We start from the raw sequence: 21,753 nt of genomic DNA, 5'->3' as shown, positions 1-21,753 counted from the left end.
TTCCCTATTCTGGAGTGTCTGAAGACAGCTACAGTGTACTTACATATAATAAATAAACAAATCTTTAAAAAAAATAAATTGTTCATATTGTGCAGCACGCATATGCGTGTCCTGGGTGCCACTGCGCGCGTGCACGATAAAACTGCACAGCTGGTTCTGTTTTCCAGGGATCACAAATTCAGGTCACCAGGACTGAGGTATCTCGCCGGTCCCTGAATTCCGGTGCTCACCAAAGCACCTGGGTTTATCTGTCACCACCCAGCCGTTTTCCACAGGTAGCGTACACATCGCACAGCTTTTCATGGGAAAATGTTGCCAGCTGGTAATCCCAGACTAGGCAAGCGGAGGCAGCAGGGTGAGATTCAAGGTCGTTCTCCAAGTCTAGCCGTGGCGATCCCGCTGTAGTCAGACCGCGCAGAGCATCTCCACGCTGCACACACGGGTCTCACCCAAAGCCGCGCGAACCGCAGCCGTGCCGGTGCACACTACTTCCGCCGGATGCACTCCGTTGCGGAAGTGACGAATAGTCCGGGCTGAGGGGCGGTCCTCTTTCTCCGTCGCCCTCTCTCCTTCGCACGCGGTTGAGGAAGCCGGTAGGCCTGAGAAGCTGCTGCTGAATAATGCCGGGAAAACTCCGCAGTGGGGCCAAGTTGGGCTCAGACGAGGCCGAGGAGAGCATGGAGACGCTGCCGAAGCCAAGTGAGAAGGTGAGCCTGCTAGGGAGTGGGGGATCCCCGAACTGGGCCGGGCCGGGAGCTCGTGGCCGGCCCTCTGACACGCCGTGCCGGCTGGTCAGGCTTGGGAGTGCGGAAGGGATTGCCGATCGCGTCCCAGTGCGGACCGGAGCCGAAGACCGCAAAGTCTGAAACATGGTCGGCATCTGCTGTGACACACAGACACAGTTCCCTCTCTAAAAAAGAAAAGAAAAAGAAAAAAAGAAAACCCAAAACAGAAAACGTGGTTGGCTAAGTGATCACCCTATTATATAGAAGGATCTGTGTGAGCACTGTTAAATCGCCTTGTCTCTTCTTAATTCCTTGCATAAAAATATTAAACTTGTGACAGTATCTAACTACCAAAGTAGGAGGGTTCGGAAATTATCCCGGAACTCCTGTGTTGTACGACTTAGTTGAGCTTTTTTTTTTTTTTTTTTTTTTTGTTTTTTTGCTGTCTCCCGGGACTTTGAAGGTAGGAGCCTTTTAAAGGAGCAGCAGTAGTATTTGAATTAGGTGGAAATCACAGGGCGCACAGCGTTCACATCCGCATGTTCAGCCACCTGATGCTGAAGTCAGGAGGGAGGGACCTAGCTACACGTTTATATTCCGAACTCGACTTACTGTTTTTCATATATGTAGCAGATACATGTTCATGGGGCGGAGAGATTGTCCATGATACAGTATTTTTAAGATTTTTTTTTTTTGTGGTACCAGGGACCAAACCTTGGGCCGCTCACGTGTTGGCAGGTGCTGTCCCACTGTAGCTCTAGCCCTGCGGTTCTTAGCCTGACAGATAGTCTGCAGATGTTTATATTATGACTCATAACGGTAGCAAAAATTAAAGTAACAACGGGATAATTTTCTGGCTGGGGGTCACTACAATATGAACTATTTGAAAAGTTGAGAATCGCTGTCTTAGGCCATGATTTGAGAATTGTGATTTAGTCCTTACTGCCTGGAACACTACTAGAGTCTATCTAGTAGGTGGCTAATAATCCCTACCAATTTTCCATGATATGAAAAGTTGCACATTTAAATGAAGTCCAAATAAAGTTTCGCATACGCAAATGATAGATGAATTTTTTGGTAGTTTTGTTTCATATGGTGTCTACGAGAATCCACATTGAAGTACAAATTTCTTGAGTGTTTTACCATATAGAAATTTTGGAGGGAAAAGAAACCTGCTATTGCTGTTATGTCTGAGGGCACCCAAAGCTAGCTTGCTTGCTTTCTTCTTTCTTAGTTACCTTTTGGACAGTGCTTGCTCACTGATACTGTGTGTGTTCCTACATGGGCATGGATATGCTTGCCCCTGCGGGTACAGAAGTTTGAGGTCAATGTTGGGTGGGTGCCTTTATCACTTACTTTCCCCACTCTCACCCCACCCTCCACCCACAGACAGTTTCTCTATAGCCCTGGCTATTCTGGAACTTGCTCTGTAGACCATGCTGGCCATGAATTTAGAGATCTACTTCCCTCTAACTCCTGAGTGATGGGATTAAAGTGTGTATCGCCACTTCCCTGGCTTGTAGTAATACACACTTTTGGGGACGCCTAGGCTGGCTAGCTGCCCACTCCAGCCCCACCAGCTAGAGTGACAGGCATGTGCCACCACACTCATTATTCAGTGGCTGCTAGAGTTTCCTGTCAAGCCCTCATACTGGCAGAGTAAGCATTTTCCCCCTGAACCATTTTTTCAAGTATGTAGTTTAGAGCCTTGGTAGTCTCTTTCAAAAATTAGTCTGGCAGGGCAGTGGTGGTGCATGCCTTTAATCCCAGCACTTGGGAGGCAGAGACAGGTGGATTTCTGAGTTCAAGGACAGCCTGGTCTACAAAGTGAGTTCCAGGACAGCCAGGGCTACACAGAGAAACCCTGTCACGCAAAAAAAAAAAAGTTTATAATGGTTGGCCAATATGACCTGAAGACTTAGTTTGAAGAACTCTTTTATTTCCCCCATGTTAGTGACTATTGCAATATACTTCTTTTCATTTTAGCTAAGAAGTGGTATTAAAAAGCGTACGTACTGTGTGACCTTTTATAATTAAAATTACATTAAACCAGGTGTAGTAACATGACTTTAACTCTAGGAAGTCAGATCTCTTATGAGTTTGATACCAACCTGGTCCTGCAGAGGTCATTCCCAGGACAGCCAGAATTATAATTACATCACTCCTCCTCTCTCCTCCCTCCAACTCCTTCCATAGAATTCCCACCTTGCTCATCCCAAATTCATGGTCTCCTGGTTTTTTGGTTTGGTTTGGTTTGTTTTTTTCGAGACAGTCTCTGTATAGCCCTAGCTGACCTGAACTCACACTGTAGACCAGGGTGGCCTCGGAACTCAGAAATCTGCCTGCCTCTGCCTCCCAAGTACTGGGATTAAAGGCGTGTACCACCATGCCCGGCACTCCTTTATTTATTTATTTATTTATTTATTTATTTATTTATTTATTTATTTATTTATTTAATGTAAGTACACTGTCCCTGTCTTCAGACACACCAGAAGAGGGCGTCAGATCTCATTATGGGTGTTTGTGAGCCACCATGTGGTTGCTGGGATTTGAACTCTGAACCTTCGGAAGAGCAGTCAGGTGCTCTTACCCACTGAGCCATCTCTCCAGTCCTGGGGGTTGATTTTTAACTTGTACAGTGTTGAAATGCCTAAAGCTGTGTTTTTCACAACTATAAATAGTTGTGAAATGCAAGTATAGCAGCTTTATTGTTTTTTGAAGTTTTTGCTGTGTCTTTCATAAATTTTTAGAAAACTAGAAAAGAGAAGACAAAATCAAAGACCGAAGAAGCAACAGAAGGAATGGAAGAGGCCGCTTCCTCCAATGCAAAGAAAACAAACAAGAAAGGGCCTTCTGAAGATGATGTGGATCCCCCTAAATCCAAGAAGGCCAAGAAGCAGGAGGAGGAGCCTCAAGACGACACTGCTTCTACAAGCAAAACCTCCAAGAAGAAAAAGGAGCCCCTTGAGAAGGAAGCAGCCTCTGAAACCAAAGAGATAATAACAGAGGAGCCTCCCAAAGAAGAGGCAGACATGCCTAAGCCCAAGAAGATGAAGAAAGGGAAGGAAGCAAACGGAGATGCGGGAGAGAAAAGCCCCAGGGTGAAGAATGGACTCTCCCAACCTTCTGAACCGAAATCCAACTCCAGTGATGCTCCTGGTGAGGAAAGTAGTAGCGAGACAGAAAAGGTGAGTGTGCGCCTGTGCATGGACAACACTTGCAGGAGTTGATGCTCCCTCCAGTGCGAGGGTCCTGGGGTGAGACTTGGGTTGTCAGGCTTGGGGATAAATGCTTTCCTTGCTCTTGTCCCAGCTGCTGGCAAAGTTGTACTAGGCTGTTTCATTGTTAGAGAGAAATAGGTAGTAACTAAGCATAATTGCAATCATTTTAAAAGTGTTTGGGCAGTGGAAGTCGAACCCGGGGCCTTGAACATGCATGCTATGTTAATAGTAGAAGAGAAGCCGGGCGTGGTGGTGCACGCCTTTAGTCCCAGCACTCGGGAGGCAGAGGCAGGTGGATTTCTGAGTTCGAGGCCAGCCTGGTCTACAAAGTGAGTTCCAGGACAGCCAGGGCTACACAGAGAAACCCTGTCTCGAAAAAGACAAAAAAAAAAAAAAAAAAATAGAAGAGAATTTGTTATATCAGCATCTCTTTGGGGTATATAACCCCTGCAGAGGGGCTCTGGCCTCCATATGCACCAGCATGTATGTGGTGCACAGACCTGCAGATAAACACCCATACTCATCCATAAATAAGTATACAAAGTATACAGAAACTATAGCCTGTCCTGTCAAGACACTGTTCACAAATGAGGAAGTGTGTTGAGGTTCAGGGAAAGCCTTGCTCCACTTGCCAAGTCTGAAGCAGCTGGAAAGTTCCAGCTGGGTAACTCGGTCCTAGGTTCCTTCCCTGTCACTGAATTTTGATCTCAGTAAATAAACCACCAAGATGAGGTGTGCTTACTGAGATTTTTTTTTCCCCTTGGCCATTGAGTTACTTGTGTTGAACACGGTGAAGTGTCCACTCTGGCATGGATTTTGTGATTGTCCAGAAACCTGGGGAAGAAGAGTGCAGGCTGGGTGTGCTGGCTCATGCCTGTAACCCTAGAGGCCAAGGCAGTGGGGATCTAGGGGTCCAGGCCAGGGGGCTCCACATGGGACCCTGTCTCAGGAAAGGAAACCTTCATCTATGAAAGCTTCTTGTGCTTAGGTTCATGTCAGTGCTTACTGGGTTTTCCTGACTCAAAAGTATCAAGAAAATCAGAGAATTTAATCTGAAGGAAAGAAGCTTCCTAGAATTTTAGCTAGCTCCCTCCCTCCGTACACTACCAAGTCCTCGGCAGGTAGAAAGGTAGCCAGTTGGCAGTTTTGATGTTTCCTTACAATGTATTTAATGTACATTTACAACATGCTGAGTATATTTAATAGGTATATAATGTATGTAATGTTTAGAAATCAACTTCCTCATTCCTTTTCTACTCAGTATTTGCTTTAATAATGTTACAGGTTTATGTTATTATTTTTGTGTGTATGGGTGTTTCACTTGGATGTGTATCTCTGAGCCTTGCTTGTGCCTGGTGCCCCTTGGATCCCCTGGAACCAGAGTTGTGGATGGTTGTGAACCTCCATGTGCATCCCGGGATGCAAACCTGGACCTCTGCTGTATGAGTGTGTCCTGTGTATGCTGTTCACTTGTCTATATGTGTGTATACCACATGTGTGTCTGTTGCCCATTTGAATCATCAGCCTCTGGAGTTGTACATGGAATTGAACCTGGCTCCTCTGGGATGGTTTGGTTTGGTTTGGTTTTTGAGACAGGATCACTACATAGCCCTGGTGGTTTTAGAATTAATTATGTAGACCAGGCTGGCTTAGAACTCACAGAGAACTATCTCCCCTGGTGTTGGGAGTAAGTAAATATATTCTTAATAATCAGTGATTGATCTCTTGGGTCTCCACTTTTTTAATACCCTTTTTTTTTTCCTTTCCTTGTGACGGGGTTACTCTGTAGACCAGACTGGCCTTGAACTCAGAGATTTGTCCAAGCACTGTATTAAAGCAGTGTGCCACATTGGTTTGTTTGTTTGTTTGTTTGCTTGTTTTAATGATGAGGTTTCACTTTATATTCCTGGATAGCCTAGAACTCAGAGATCTGCCTCTCAAATGCTAAGAATAAAGGCACACCCAGGCCTCTTTGTTAGGCATCCGGTGGGTTGAGACTGGGTCTTGCTAAGATATTTCCAGACTGGCCTTGAATTCACTGTACAGCACAAGAGAACACGCAGGTGTGTGTCTGGAAGTTGGAGGAAACTTTTCGGAATCTTTTTTTCTTTTTCTTTCTTCCTTTTTTGTTTTTTTGTTTTGTTTTGTTTTTTTTTTTAAGATTTATTTATTTTATGTATATGAGTACACGGTAGCTGTACAGTTGGTGTGAGCCATTATGTGGTTGCTGGGAATTGAATTCAGGACCTCTGCTCCCTCCAGTCTGCCCGGCTTCAGCTCCGCTCGCTCTGGCCTTGCTCGCTCTGGAGCAAATCCAAGGATTTGTTTATTATTATATCAAAGTACACTATAACTGTCTTCAGATGCACTAGAAAAGGGTATCACATCTCACACATTGTGGTTTCTGGGATTTGAACTCAGGACCTTTGGAAGAGCGGTCAGTGCTCTTAACCACTGAGCCATCTCTCCAGCCCAAATCTTTTGTTGTTGTTGTTGTTTGTTTGTTTGTTTGTTTTTTCTATCATGAGGTCTGAAGGTTGAACTCAGTTGTCTTGTCAGGTTAGCCAGGGCTTTTATGCACTGAGCCATTTCCCCAGCCCCTCTTTGATTGGTTTGTAAACTGGTGTGTTTAGGTGAGCTTTTTTCCTCTTTTTAAAAACCATTCAGTTTTTGTGAAGGGCTGGTGCACATACCATGGCGAGTGTGGAGGTTGGACAGTCTCTGGAATCAGTTCTCTGTCTGCCCTGTGGGTTCTGCTGTTCACACTCAGTTCCTCGGGGTTAGACAGCAAGTGCCTCTGCTCTGCTCCAGAGCTGTGCGAGGATGGCTTTTCTTTCTTCAAAGGTTTCCTGCATTCACTTGTGTGTGAATTACTGATTTCTGTGATCTTTTGCTTTGATAGGAAATACCTGTGGAGCAGAAAGAAGGAGCTTTCTCTAATTTTCCCATATCTGAAGAGACTGTCAAGCTTCTTAAAGGTGAGGTCCAGAACCTAATAACTTAGCTCTCTGCTGTGGCGAGTGGAGACCACTTCATCCCGCAGGCATCTAGGCTACAGTGGAGGAGGCCTGTGCATTAGACGTGGGGTTGTGCAGTTTGAGGTCAGTTACTAAAACGTAGTCCACATTCAGAAGTGTGATCTGTCATCTTCTCCCACCTAAGATTAATGTCCACAGGTGTCTTGGGTCTTCTGATCTGTGTGTTCCCGCTGAGTGGTTCAGATGCTTCCCCTAGCACAGCACAGTATTGAAGGGTAAATGAGTCATAGAGCCTCTTTTTTTAAAGTTCAGATGAGCTTGTGAGTGAAATTTGATCAAAAGTAACATCATACTTTAAATTACAATTAGAAGTTATTAAAAATACTTTTCAGTCTAGTGGGTTCCACTAGGAATATACTAGGAATATATTGACTCAGACTTCGTAGATGTTCATGAAAAGGTAGAATCTGGGCTGGAGAGCTGGCTCAGTGGTTAAGAGCACCAACTGCTCTTCCAGAGATCCTGAGTTCAATTCCCAGCACCCGCATGGTGGCTCACAACCATCTGTAATGGGATCTAGTGCTCTCTACTGGTTTGTTTGAAAGCAGATACAGTGTACTCATGCATAAGATGGGGGGGGGGGGGAGGGAGGAAGGGAGGGAAGGAAGGAAAGGGTAGAGTTCCCTAATTCTGCAGGACCACGAGTATGACTGTATTAAAGTTGGGGGTTGATATTTTAGCAAAGGCTCGGGGTTTGCTCCCTGATACTGAAAATAAAACAAAGGTAACACAATTGATGCGTTCACAGCTCGTGGGGTGAACTTCCTGTTTCCTATACAAGCCAAGACCTTCCACCATGTGTACAGTGGGAAAGACTTAATTGCCCAGGCACGGACAGGCACCGGGAAGACATTCTCTTTTGCCATCCCTTTAATTGAGAAACTTCAAGGTGGGCTACAAGAGAGGAAGAGAGGCCGAGCCCCTCAGGTAACTATCTTAAGTGCCTCACAGGCTCAGGGACAGCTGACAGAACCTGTGAGGTCCTTGTTTCACTCAGTGTATCTGAGATAGGCAGGGGTGAATCTTTGAGACTGTTGGCCATCAGCTCTGTGTGTCGTTCCTGTGGCTGTGATCATCCATGCTTACTAATGTTCTTATTTCCTTTCAAATGTTGGATGTTCTTGGGTCTCACAGGCCTGGTCCTGGGTATTTATTTTTGACAGAGTCTCTATAGACTTGGCTGGTCCCTAACTCACAGAGATCTGCTTGCCTCTGCCTCTTGTGCTGGGAATGTAAGCCATGACTGGCTTCTGGATCAGTGTTCCTGCTATTGCCCAGAGTGAGCCGAATGAGTGTAAAGGACTTGTCTACCAGGGTTGGGCCTGCCTGCTGCAGTTTGAGTTTAAGCTTAGTCTCCATCTGGCCCTTGGACTCCAGTCATTTACTCTTTTAATGTCTGCCTCAAAATGTGTTGAGAATTAATTTGGAATAATAAGTAGAAAGTACTTCTCAGCACCTAGGGCAGCAGGGAAAACTGGAACATCAGCTAATGTTAGGTTGTTTTACTGGACCTCTGTAGTTGTTCACTAGTTCTCTGGAGCAGCAGTGTGTGAACACTTACTCCTGATTGGTGTGACCACAGGCTCTTAGAACACTGCTTGGGGATGGTATAGCGCCTGTCCATGTAGTGTGTGGGATTTCTCTCCGAGCACATGGTGACTGGTTCCATGTATGGCAGGATGGGGTAGGACGAACACAGCGTTGTGGATTCTGGAGGAGCGGAGAGACAAATACCGCATAGCACTTTGAAATCCTGGGTTTCTCTCTTTCAGGTGCTAGTCCTTGCACCCACAAGAGAATTAGCAAATCAAGTGAGCAAAGACTTCAGCAACATCACCAAAAAGCTGTCCGTAGCTTGTTTTTATGGTGGAACACCCTACGGTGGTCAGAGTAAGTGCATTCAAAAGCTGGGGAGGGGAGGCTGTTGTGGGTGCCTCCTCAACTTGAAGAGTATCACATTTTCGGGGTTTCTTGCCTGCTATTTAAGGATGGTGAAGAGTGGGGTCCTAGGTGATTCTAGGTAAGCCCTGGTTTGGGTGTTCAGTGCTCTAATGACTCAGAGGACAGACACGGTGTCAGTCTCACCCCTTTTATATGTGCATTTCTTGCTGCAATGGCCCTTTTTTTTTCACAAGCATCAGCCAAGGGTACAGTCCCTTTGTCCCATTCTAGTGCTTCCTAATTAGGACCATGCTGTCTCTTGGAAAGGAGAATCAAACATTGGCACACAATGAGGATGGCACACAGCCATCCTGCTTTGGAAGGCCTGGGTTTGATTGGCTCTTGACTGATCCCATACTAATTAGGTGTCCATGTTGCTTGGTTTTTCCTCTTTGTGAAGGTTGTGTTGAATAACGTAGGATGCCTAGTGTAGTCCATAGACTACAGCGGCAGCACAGGCAAAAAAGCCTCCGGATTGCCTCCACGGCAGGTGCAGAGGGTGAGCACCGTGGTCCCAGTGTTCCATAGAGTTCCATAGAGTAGTCGCCCTTCTGTGCCCTCTCACTTTCTTATGCCCACTCAGCCACACCACAGGAGGTGCCTGGTTTTTAGTCTTGAGTGAGTGATGGCAGGAAAGAGGGCTGAGTTTAAGAGCATTCTGAACTACATACTGATGCCCTGTCTCAAAACCAAAGTAATACTGTTTCTATTTCTCTAAGAGTATCACTTATGGCCTGAAGTCTTGACATTTTCTGCCAGCCAAACAGGAAGTCATTCTTGTGCCACTGTTTCCTGGTGGATCATTTTCCTATTGTGTTGGTGCGCTGGCCCAGCCATTCAGGCAGGGGTGGATGCACCCCCGGGGTTGTTGCTGTCATGACTTTGTAGCTGTGTATTACTATATATACTATATTTTAGAATAAAAAGTATTTAAATGGGTTTTCCATGATTGATAAAAGGAGTTTGAAAACAAGGCGGCATCTCTTTTCGTTGGTAATTTTTTACAGTTGAACGAATGCGGAGTGGGATTGATATACTGGTTGGGACCCCAGGTCGTATTAAAGACCACTTGCAGAATGGCAAGCTAGATCTCACCAAACTTAAACACGTTGTCCTGGATGAAGTCGACCAGATGTTGGATATGGGTTTTGCTGATCAAGTGGAAGAAATTTTATGTGTGGCATACAAGAAAGGTAAGCCCCAAATTTAAGGGACTGATGGAGGGGACCTCAGGAAGGGTCATGGTGATCTTGTCTTCTAGGAGATAATAAGGACACTCAGGAAAACGTGTTTTTTGATACAGGGTTTCTCTGTGTAGCCCTAGTTATCCTGGAGTTCAGTCTGCTCAAGGCTGGCCTTGAACTCAGACTCTCCTGCCTCTGCTCCCTGAGCACTAGGGAAGGCTTGTGCCACTACTACCTGGCTAAAGTTTGGAAAAATTAAAAAATTAATTAGAAGGTTATATAATTGGCAAAAGCTTGGGAGAATAAAAGAAAAAATTCATAATTGTGCCAGCTTGATCACTGTTCCTAACAGTTTTCAGTGTATTCCTGGTGTGTATGTACTGTTAGATACTAAAATTTTGTCAAGTGATTTATTCAACCACCTACCTCGTTTTATAACCGTCAGTCATATCAGAGGGTTCTGGTCACGGTTGGAGTTCTACAGTACCTAGAGTTGGTTCTATAATACAGACCTTCATAAGTAGAGCTACTGATCAGCTGTAAAGTGCACTGGACCTGTTCTGTCAGCTTGTATCCTCAGGGCTTCTGAGAATAGTAGTGTCCCTAAATCCAGATGAGCACATACATTGAGGGTCTTTTGTCGTTTGCGGGTGCTGAGAATTGAGCTGAAGGCTTTGTCACTGGATTGCACCCCTAGCCCTGGTTCTAGATTCTTAATCTACTAAACCGCTGTGGGATTCGTTTGATTGTGGGCTACTTGGTTAGCGGTCTATGCTGGTTGGTTCCTGGGCTTCCAGGATTTTTCATCCAGTTGGCAGGCCTCCTTCCTGGGATGGATTTCCTGTGAGTGACAGAGGCTGGAAATAAATCTGATTGCACATACTTTTGTCATTTGGGGATCCATTATGATGACAGATCATTTCAGTTTCTGTGTGGTGGGAGTGTTTGGCTTCTTTTTATTGTGTCTTTGATGCATGGCTGGCTGCCAGTGGTCCGTGGTAATGTGCTGCGGTGGAGGTGCCAGGTGAGGTGGAGTGCTGTGTATGCAGGCTTGCTTGGATTATTCACACTGACTTCTTTTTCCCCCAAGATTCTGAAGACAACCCCCAAACATTGCTTTTCTCTGCAACTTGCCCTCATTGGGTATTTAATGTTGCTAAGAAATACATGAAATCTACATACGAACAGGTGGACCTGATTGGTAAAAAGACTCAGAAAGCAGCTATAACTGTGGAGGTAAATGATTCATTTAGTTGCCGGAAGTAGTTAAATCATTCTGTTTCCTGTCTGATAGTTTTAACAGTAGCAAATCCAAGCTCTTTTTCCAGATAAATACTCAGTCCCTATGCAGAGCCAATTAACATTTCTTTTATGTATGGTGTCTGTGCTTTCTGGATTGCATCATCTAGCAGCCTGATTTCAGTCTTTGGAACCTTGCGTTTGAATTAGATAAACAAAGTGGTTACATTCGGAGTTCAGCCACTAGTGGGCAGCAGAGCAATCTGGTGCATCATCTTGAATCTGTTTCATCTTAGGCTCCGGTACCTAGATGAATTCATTTCACCCAAGAGCGGGCCTGTACAGTAGTTACTGCAGGTTGTATTTTAAGTGGATGAAGGGGCATAGCATGCACAGGCCTTTCTTGTCTGTTATTTGGTTTCCTGCGGGGGTGTGGGAAATAGTGTTTCCTGATTACATTAGAATGCAATGAAACCAGATGCTCTTTGGAAAAAGGATAAGCCTGGAGGTAGCCCATGCTGCTCCTGACTTGGGTTTATTTAGTTTCCTGTTTTCCCTTTAAGCCATGGTGGCAGCAGACAGCCCTGTAAGGTCTGCGTTTACTTCCTGTACCAAGCGTTAGATGTAAGAGTTGAGAAGGGAGCTGCAATGTCCAGCTAGGCTTTAGTAAGTGTTCCTTCTTTTCTTCAGCACCTGGCGATTAAGTGTCACTGGTCAGAAAGGGCAGCGGTGATTGGGGATGTGATCCGAGTGTACAGTGGTCATCAGGGGCGCACGATCATCTTCTGTGAAACCAAGAAGGATGCCCAGGAGCTATCTCAGAACACGTGCATAAAGCAGGTTGGTCCTTCTCATACCTGAAGCCTGGGTCTTCAGTGAGTCTTTATCTTGGACTCTACTTTCATTCTGGTTTTCAATTATCCAGTGACTTCCATGTTGTGTTAGATTACGGGAAGTGTCTCTGATGATCAGGGTTTATGTAATCTACCAGTCCTGCCTCATGGGTGGTGGTTCACTGTACAGAGTAGGTGTAGTCTCCTGTGGCTTATATTCTGAACCTTGGAGAGTGTAGTTAGAAACAGTTGATGTGGGCTGGGGAGATGGCTCAGCGGTTAAGAGCATCCACCCATGGAGCATCTGACTGCTCTTCCAGAGGTTCTGAGTTCAAATCCCAACAACCACATGGTGGCTCACAACCATCTGTAATGGGATCGAATGCCCCCTTCTGGGGTGTCTGAAGAGAGCTACAAAGTACTCATATAAATAAAATAATTCTTTAAAAACAAAAAACAAAAAACGGCTGAGAGCTGCAAACAGTTTGAAGATTTTTCCATGTAAGAAGCAGGTGCAAGGGGTTGGGGATATGGCTCAGTGGTAAAGGCCCTGGGTTTGGACCTCAGCTCTGGGAAAAAAAAAAAGACAAAAAAGAAGCAGGTGCAAGAAGACATCTGCTCTTCATAAATAAATCTTTTAAAAAAGGAAAGGTTTGGAGAGATGGTTCAGTGGTCCTGCTTGCTTTTCCAGAGGTCTTGAGTTCCCTGCAACCATGTGATGGCTCATAACCATCTATAGTGAGATCTGATGCCTTCTTCTGGCCTGCAGGTGTACTTGCAGACAGAGTACTCATGTATAAAATAAATAAATTTGAGAGAGGGGGGAGGGTGGGCGAGTGGGCATCTGTTTTCACTTTGTGTCATTCCCTGTCCAAGCTGAGCTCTTGTTGCTGGTGGAGAGTGTCATGTTGTGTCTGGAATTCTGAATTCTGAGGTCAGTTGATTTCTTTGGCAGGATGCCCAGTCCTTACATGGCGACATTCCACAGAAGCAAAGGGAAATCACCCTGAAAGGTTTCCGAAATGGCAGTTTTGGAGTTTTGGTGGCGACCAATGTTGCTGCCCGTGGGTTAGACATCCCTGAGGTTGACTTGGTTGTTCAGAGCTGTCCACCAAAGGTATGTTTGGTCTTGTGCTTGCTTTTTCTTTTAATAACAATACAAAATTACTGCTTTTGTTTCTTTGTGTTACTAAAAGTCCTTTTACTGACTTTTATGCAGTTTTCAGGCCCTTTCTGTTTTTCTGAATTCTGTACACAGTCAGTTTAGATGGTTGGATGGATGGATGGAGAGAAAGAGGGAGATTACAGTTAGGCTGTGCACTCAGTCTTCTGCGTCAGCTTCTCCATTTTCCCACAGATCTCATCATCTCACTGTTTGTGCTGTGTACATTTTCTTATACATTCATCTTTTGGACATGTGGATGGGTTCATGTCCTGTTGTGAATAGAAACATTCTAACTTGTGAGTGTACAGAGTAAACGAGACATATTACTAAAATATACTTGAACGCTTCTTCTGCAGCCACTTGAAGCTTGGAAATACACAGAACCTTGGGATCTTTGGACACAGGACAGGGACCACTCTTTGAGCAGTTTTGTCACTGAGCTCTGCACAGGCTGCCTGATCTTTGTCATGTCACTCATACACTTGGTTTCCACAGGATGTAGAGTCTTACATTCATCGTTCGGGGCGGACAGGCAGAGCTGGAAGGACAGGGGTTTGCATCTGCTTTTACCAGAAAAAAGAAGAGTACCAGTTAGCACAAGTGGAGCAGAAAGCGGTAAAGTGGTTTCCAAACTTGTATTCAACACATGCTAAGCTCTGAAGGCAAAGTCAGTCCTTGGAATCATGGCAGCAAGCTGTGTTTTCTTTGTTGGTCCATGGTAGAAGGCCTGCTGACTAACTTGCACTGAAGAGCTTCCCTAAAAGGCTGCCACACAGAGTAGAGAGGTGGGAGGAGGGGATCAGAGATGGATGAAGAGTCCATTGCCTACAGAGAGGGAAAAAGATGGGTGTTCACCTGTGGAATTAGTTCTGTCCCCAATCCCATAGCCTCAGTCTACGGGATGAGAAAAGCATCGTACAATTTCGCATTGTGGCTCACCCTCAGCCTAGAACATAACTCCTTAGAACTATTAATCCAGGAAACAGGGCACAGAGTAAAAAGGTTTATTTGATAGATTTAAGGAATAAATTACTTAACCTCAGTAGAAACAATAATCTTTGAAAACCGTGAAATTGTGGTTTGTTTTTTTTGTAGGGAATTAAATTTAAACGGATAGGTGTTCCTTCTGCATCGGAAATAATAAAAGCCTCCAGCAAAGACGCCATCAGGTACAGTCTATACCAACACCAAGGTCTGTTTTGATGCTGCTTTTTGGACCATTTTTGTTTTTCTTTTCTTTCTTTTTTTTTTTTTTTTTTTTTTTTTTTGTGGTTTTTCGAGACAGGGTTTCTCTGTATAGCCCTGGCTGTCCTGGAACTCACTCTGTAGACCAGGCTGGCCTCAAACTCAGAAATCTGCCTGCCTCTACCTCCTGAGTGCTGGGATTAAAGGTGTGCACTACCATGCCCGGCTATTTTTTATTTTTTAAGTGCATATGATGAGTAACATGGGACTGGAGAGATGTCTCAGTGGTTAAGAGCACTGGCTGCTGCTCTTCCAGAGGGTCTTGAGTTCAATTTCCAGCAACCACATGGTAGCTGATAACTATGATCACCCAGGATTTAGTAAGAAGTTGGTTTCTACTGAAGTGTATAGTTTGAATGGGTAGTAAATAGGCAAGGGAGTCCATAGGCAAAGGACATGTTAGGAGACCTTGGGAGTCTTCCCCAAGCCGCATTTTTAATTGATTTTATGGTAGCATGTTTTCCTTAAGGAATTGTGGCACCGTGGGGTACTGTGGGATACTGACTAGTTCAGGAAATATGGGCTTGGTGACCAGGAAGAAGAGGCAGATTCTAGTAGTGGGTACGCAATGTTCTTTGGGATATCAGCCCTTTGCCAGTGCAGCTTACCTTACTTAGTATACTGATGTGCTGATTTGTACGGCCAAGACAGAGCCAGCCTGCACACATACGGTGTTCTGAGATCTGCTGTAGAGCACTTGGGAAAAGTGTAGAATGTAACTGGCTATAGTTTTTTCTACTTTTAAAAGTAGCATCACATACTTGCTTGTGATCAGTGTTTTGTTTAGAGTTAAATACTTTATAATCTCTCACTTAAAGGTAGTATGTGGGCTGGGCATGGTGAAGCATGTCTGGAATCCCAGCAGGAACCAGGAGTGTCAGGCCAGTCTGCTCTGCACAGCAGGTTTTCAGGCAGATAAAGTCCTGTCCCAAAGGGCACAATAAAAGCAAACAAATGCACTACTGGAGCCCCATTGTATCTTATACTGAGGCAGAGTTTTATATCCCAAGAGTGCTTGGAACTCACTGTAGTAGAAGATGACCTTGAACTTAAGATCCTCCTGCCTCTGCGTCCTCAGAGCTGGGAATGTGGCAGCGCCTCCAGTTAATGGAGTGCTTGGGATTGAACCCAGGACTACTTCTTCCTGCCAGTTTAGCTACACCCCCAGCGTGCTGAGGCCCGTTCTAAACCTCATTCACTTTGTTACTGAAGTGTTCTTTGTCTTATTCTCTCACACACAGGCTCTTGGATTCTGTGCCTCCCACTGCCATTAGCCATTTCAAGCAGTCAGCTGAGAAGCTGATTGAGGAGAAGGGAGCTGTAGAGGCCCTGGCAGCTGCTCTGGCCCACATCTCAGGAGCCACATCCGTCGATCAGCGCTCCCTGATCAACTCGCAAGCAGTAAGTAAGGTTTGGTACTTTACAAAGGGGCTTAAGCAAAACTAGAAGAGTTCATTTAAACTTCCTCATTGGTTTCCCCTTTCTAGAGGCATGAAGGCACTGGCTGTGTTTTGCCATTTTCCTAATTAAAAACAGAATCAATAGGGGCAGAAGAGATGGGTGTTTCCCAGGGGTGGGTTGGAAGGAGAAATGACGCTGACTGCTATGGGTAATGGTTTACTACAGTTTTCTTTTAAATGAAGGGCCAGTGAGACTGGGCAGGTAACAGCCTGCCATCAAGCCTTACAACCACCTAAATCCCATATCCGGGATCTTTATAGTGGAGGGGGAGAACAGATTTCTGACCTGATCCCTGGCTTCTACACGGGAGCTCACAGACAAATGAGAAAGTTAAAATATGCTAAAAAACAGGTGCTAGCTAGAATGGAATTAAAATGCACTAACTTGTTAGTTGCAGTGGTGAATTCCTTTGACACTTTGAAATCTGGTGTGTTTATTGATTGTAGCCCCATGTGACATAAGAAGTTCACTGATGGATCCATTCCTCATGCCCAACCAGTCCCCTTCAGTGCAGATCCTTTAGAAAGCTAAGGACTGGGTACTGGTGATGGTACTCCCAACAGTCTTCCTAGGACTGCCCCAGTCTACTGGCATCCATTGGGTGACCGGGGGGGGGGGTGCGCTGTCATGGAGAGAGCTTCTCTAGAAGTCCTTCCCTCCCCAGAGCAAAAGCTTCTGCCGATTGGTTTTCAAGGTTGTGTGCCTTTCTCCCCCAAGGGCTTTGTGACCATGATCCTACGCTGCTCCATTGAGATGCCCAACATCAGTTACGCTTGGAAAGAACTTAAGGAGCAGCTGGGCGAGAGCATCGATGCCAAAGTGAAAGGAATGGTCTTCCTCAAAGGAAAACTGGTGAGTGCTAGCCCTCCGGGACCTCAGCACACCTCGGGGTTAGCCTGGGCCTCAGGGTGTGTCCTCTCCCTGCCTGATGGGGTGCTGATCTCACTCTCCACAGCTGTCCTCAGCGCTGTCTTCAGCCTAAGCTGGACGCAGTGCTAGACCCCGTCACCCCTTCACAACTTCAGTATTTTGAGTTAAAGTTTGAAACGTCTAGTCTTAGCACCCAAACATTTAAGCTTTTGCTACATTATGGGAAATGAGAATAAAAAGGGCAGATAAGTATTATTAGAGAAATAGTTTTGACTATGGGAATCCCTCTGTGGTCACACAGACACACATGTGTACATATGGAAAACCCAGAGCCCAGTATTAGGTAAAGATGTTTGTGAACTGGGTAATGCCTGATCAGAGAAGCCATGAGCCATCTTCAGAAGCTGAGGATAAACTTGTCTAGTTCCCCATTGCCACCCCTAGCACCCAGCACTACAGGATACGAAGCACACCATCTTATTCCCACTGGCAGCTGACCTTGGTCACTGTCTTGGGTTTCATTGCTCTGCAAAGACTCCATGACCAAGGCAGCTCTCATATAAAGGCAGACATTTAATTGGGGCTGGTGTACAGTCTGTTAGCATTATGGTGGGGACAGTGCTGTGTGCAGGCAGACCTTGTGCTGGAGGAGCAGAGAGGTCGAAATCATGATCCAAAGGCAGCCAGGAAGAAGCTAACTTCTGTAGCAGTCAGGAGGAGAATCTTCTGCACTGGAAGGAGCGTGAGCACTAGGAGGCCTCAAAGCCTGCCTACACAGTGACACTTTCTCCAGCAAGGCCATCCATCTTAATAGTGCCACTTCCCATGGGCCAAGCATGTTCAAACCACCACAGCCACAGCGTCTTCCACTCCTCGGTGTCCTTCACTGAGCTCACACTCAGCGCACTTTCCCAGTCCTTACCTGTATGGCAGAGTTCTTGGGGTATAATATTTTCTCCCGCTCTGATTACTTACAATGGACGGCCTCAAGCCTGTGACCCTACTCCAGGCCAGAACCTCTCTGGGATACCCGAATGCCCAGTGTTTTGGAGAAGCCCACAAATGCCAGAGTCCTTCAGCACCTGAGCTGTGGCTGGGTAAATTCATGGGTGGAAAAGTGTAGCTCAACTGTGCCATTACAGGAGTCATTTGGTGCTGATGGCGCCTTCCCCGACTGATAAGGAAGGGAAGTGCTTATCAAAGATCTGATAATGTGGACTAGATAGATCCCTTTTCTAGTGTTCTCACAGAAAACTGAATTATGAAAAACTAGAAGACAGTTTAATTTTCTTCTTTTCATTGTCATCCTGGCTCCGGGTTAGCACAGTACACTAGCCATGACTACTTGCTTGGGTAGCTGCAGACCCTTCCCCTCCTGCTGCTGTTCTCAGGAGTTAGCCATGCTCTAGGGTCCGCTGTCTCAGGGCCTGCTACTTTCTTTGTATTTTGGTGTGTCTGTGTTGGTTGGAATAACTCTACCTCCTTTGGTTTTTAGGGGGTTTGTTTTGATGTCCGCACTGAAGCAGTCACAGAAATACAGGTATTTTCTTCTTGATTTTACTATTTGTAGACCATACAGTATTTATTCTGGCAATGTGGGCTGCAGAGATCTGTCCCCCCAGCACTATTGTGACCTTGCTGCTCGGCCTGCCTTGCTCCTTCCAGGACCTGGGCCCAGCATCTGCAGAGCGCTCCCCTGCACACTTGCTGCTGCTGTGTTTTCTAGCGCTGTATTGAGTGTGTGCTTCAGACAGCTGCAGCAAACTCAAAATGTAGAATGAGGACTGGCCTTCAGAAGGCTTGTCCCCACGCTAGCCACATGGCTTTGGTACTAGCAGCTTTTTAAAACACGTAACAGCTTGTTCCTTAGAGACATGACAATTAGTTTTCTTGTGGCTTTACCAAATTTAATAAAACCATGGAACAAACCTTCTACCCACAGGAGAAGTGGCATGATTCGAGACGCTGGCAGCTCACCGTGGCCACCGAGCCGCCAGAGCTGGAGGGACCTCCAGACGGCTATCGAGGCCGCATGGGTCAGCGTGATGGCAGCCGCGGTGCTTTCAGAGGACAGCGGGGTGGAAGCAGGAACTTCCGGGGCCAGGGACAGCGGGGTGGAAGTAGAAACTTCCGAGGACAGCGACCAGGAGGTGGCAACAGGGGCCAGAAGCGGAGTTTTGGTAAAGCGTTTGGTCAGTGAGTAGAGGCCAGAAGGGACTGTTCCCACTGTGGACCCCAGGGTCCACCCTGCTGACAAAGCCCCAGTGCTTCCTTCCTTTTTTACCACTTCTCGGCGCCCCCTTTCTTGCAGAGAGGCTTCTGAACTGTCCGACTAACCATCACAAACTCTTCATTTTGAAAGAGGATAAGGATTCATTGCATCATTTTCCAACATACTTTTAGATTTACAAAGTAAAACCAACCATGAATCTGCCTATCTTGGTGTGTTGATCTTGTAATTTCATCTTGTGTGTGTGTATGTGTGCACTCACTGGGGCCTAAGCTCAGAACCTCACACAAGCAGAGCATACACATGCCCTGCAACTAAACTACATCTCTAGTCCCTATACACGTGTCCAACTCATCCTTCAAAGAGAGTCCCTAGGGGCTGCCTCAGTCTCAGGAGGATTGCAAGAGCCAGGGCGGAATGTGTTTGTTGCATTCCTTGGCATCCTGGACTCCTTGCAAACAATTGCTGTGTTTATATGTGTCTGCTGAGGTTTGATGCTGAGCAGTGCTTTTCAAGAGCCACTTCAGACTTAGCTGATTTGAATAGTTTGTGCCAGGCTCTGGATGTTGAGGGTAGAACAGACAGCATAGATTCACTCTAGTGTCTTCACATACTCATTAGGTGATTTGTGTTCCAGTGGATTCTCCAGACAAGTGTATATAGAAGTACATTTTTATAGGACCCAATGTCTGTAAAGTTCAAGCCCAAATGCCTGACATGTCTAGCTTTTCTTGTCAGTAATGAGACTGGATCCACTTTTGGAAGATTGATTTACCCAGAAGAAATAATGGAGCATGGGGCTCAGTTGGTGTTGCTGACAAATGTCTCAAAAAAGCCACAAAGGTGTCTTTGATTGTGACAGGGAAGGAGGTGGAGAAGCGTGCTCTGAGTGGTGAGCACGTCCTGAGTCGTGGCTCCTGGAGGGCCTGTGTCTGCTAGTGTGCAGTCTGGGGCTATTAAAGGGCACAGTGGGACAGGCTTGTTTTCAGTGGCTTGGATCTTAAACCACAACGTAAAATCTATTTCTGTTAAGCTGCTTCTCTGAAAAATTATCACAGCTCAGAGAGTCCTTCTACAACAAGGTGTGCCATTTTAAGCTCTTACTTTGAGGGAACTGAAGCATAGCCCCTGCCTACTGCTCGGTTTTTTATTTGGGAATCATCCCACCTAGCACAGAAGCTTGAGTAGTGGTGTCCTCTAGCTGTACCGGAGATTCTGTGCAGGGATCTTAGAACAGGCTTGGAAGGAAAGTCAGAACCACACACTGTCATTTTATTTTGTTATTTTTCTTAATTGTTTGGATCAACTAAGACCTTCATTTTAGTATGGTCCTTTACCGCCTTTACCAATCACCTGCCATTAAAGGGCTCTGATAACCCATCAGCTCCTGGTAGTTGAAACAATGCCCTTTTTTTTTTCTATTTAGATTCAGTTTTCCCCTTGAACTCTGACCAGATGGCTCATCCTCTGCTCAGGATTTGTTGGTTTTTGTTTTCTTTGTTGATAACTGTAGCTTGTAAGAAATGTGGGCATGGTTTAATGAAGCATTTCACTGTTGGGATAAAAGAGTTTGCCATTTCAAGATGATGAAAGGACATACTGGCTCTACTTGCAGGATGAAAGGCTAGAAAACATTTAAAATTTTGAATTAATGGGTTACCCTATAGAAAAATGATCTGTCATAAACCAAACAGTGAAGGGGAAGAAGGGAAGAATTTCAGTTGACACAATTTAAATGAAATATGACTTTTCAAGCAAATGAAGTTTCTTTTGGATTACAGAAACTAAACAATATTTATTATTTGGTTTAAATGGGCTTATTGGGAAATGTTATCATTTTTACTATTTTCTACAGAGAAAATATTTTCCACTTTATCAAATAACTCTGGACTTTGAAATTACAGCCCGTTTTTATGTTCCAGCTGTCTACGTAGTTGTTTTCCTGAAACTGTACTTAAAATGTTTTTACATTAAAGTGAATTACTGTATAAAGTACTGCATTATGCCATAATAAAGATACCAATGCTTTATATTTAGTTCTTGGTGGCTTTTATTTTCTAAAACAAAAATAGCTTTACATTTTTATAACTGACTGCTAGGTCTGCAAATCTAGTAGCTTGGCTTGCCTTCTGTGTATATTGCATTAAAGCAGGGAGATTAGGTTATACGGGAAGTTAGCCTTGGCTAAATTGTCATAAAAATAAAAGCAATCCTATGTTAACATACCGTCACTGTCTTCAGACACACCAGAAGAGGGCATCGGATCCCATTGCAGATGGTTGCAAGCCACCATGTGGTTGCTGGGGATTGAACTCAGGACCTCTGGAAGAGCAGTCAGTGCTCTTAGCCACTGAGCCATCCCTCCAGCCCTTCCGTGGGCAATTTTATACAAGTAAATTTCTTGAATTATCCATTCATGTTTTGTGAATTGCTCTCTTTCCCTAACATTCTATGTTTACCTTCTGTGTGTACATACATACATTTTAAGACTTAAAAAAAATAATTTTACATTTAATAAACTTTTCAGGACAGATCTCACTGTGTAGCTCTGGCTGTCTTGGAACTATGTAGACAACCAATTCTGAGCTTATCCCTGACCGG

The 21,753-nt window shown here is 45.1% G+C and overlaps 1 protein-coding gene across 1 annotated transcript; it reads left to right on the top strand.

Annotated features, from left to right (window-relative positions):
* Window positions 1-552: 552 nt before the first annotated feature.
* On the top strand, window positions 553-20,464 carry Ddx21 (DExD-box helicase 21). Its single transcript, XM_021174467.3, has 15 exons — window positions 553-707; window positions 3,476-3,913; window positions 6,849-6,924; window positions 7,733-7,911; window positions 8,757-8,874; window positions 9,933-10,118; window positions 11,200-11,345; window positions 12,039-12,188; window positions 13,137-13,298; window positions 13,842-13,961; window positions 14,442-14,515; window positions 15,833-15,992; window positions 16,770-16,904; window positions 18,418-18,462; window positions 18,865-20,464. Exons 1-15 carry the CDS (start codon window positions 621-623, stop codon window positions 19,120-19,122), a joined length of 2,334 nt encoding a protein of 777 aa, XP_021030126.1. The 5' UTR covers window positions 553-620; the 3' UTR covers window positions 19,123-20,464.
* Window positions 20,465-21,753: the final 1,289 nt, after the last annotated feature.

Source organism: Mus caroli, unplaced genomic scaffold, assembly GCF_978045245.1.
Source record: "Mus caroli unplaced genomic scaffold, Mus_caroli_1 scaffold_9, whole genome shotgun sequence".
NCBI classification, from domain to species: Eukaryota; Metazoa; Chordata; class Mammalia; order Rodentia; family Muridae; genus Mus; species Mus caroli.
The sequence above is the reverse complement of the archived record's forward strand: the minus strand, read 5'-3'. Positions and strand labels throughout refer to the sequence as shown.

Coding starts and splice junctions, on each gene's coding strand:
- Ddx21 (XM_021174467.3), top strand. CDS start 621: ATGCCGGGAAAACTCCGCAGTGGGGCCAAGTTGGGCTCAGACGAGGCC. Junction 7,912..8,756: donor AGAGAGGCCGAGCCCCTCAG/GTAACTATCTTA, acceptor TCTCTCTTTCAG/GTGCTAGTCCTTGCACCCAC. Junction 14,516..15,832: donor TCCAGCAAAGACGCCATCAG/GTACAGTCTATA, acceptor TCTCACACACAG/GCTCTTGGATTCTGTGCCTC.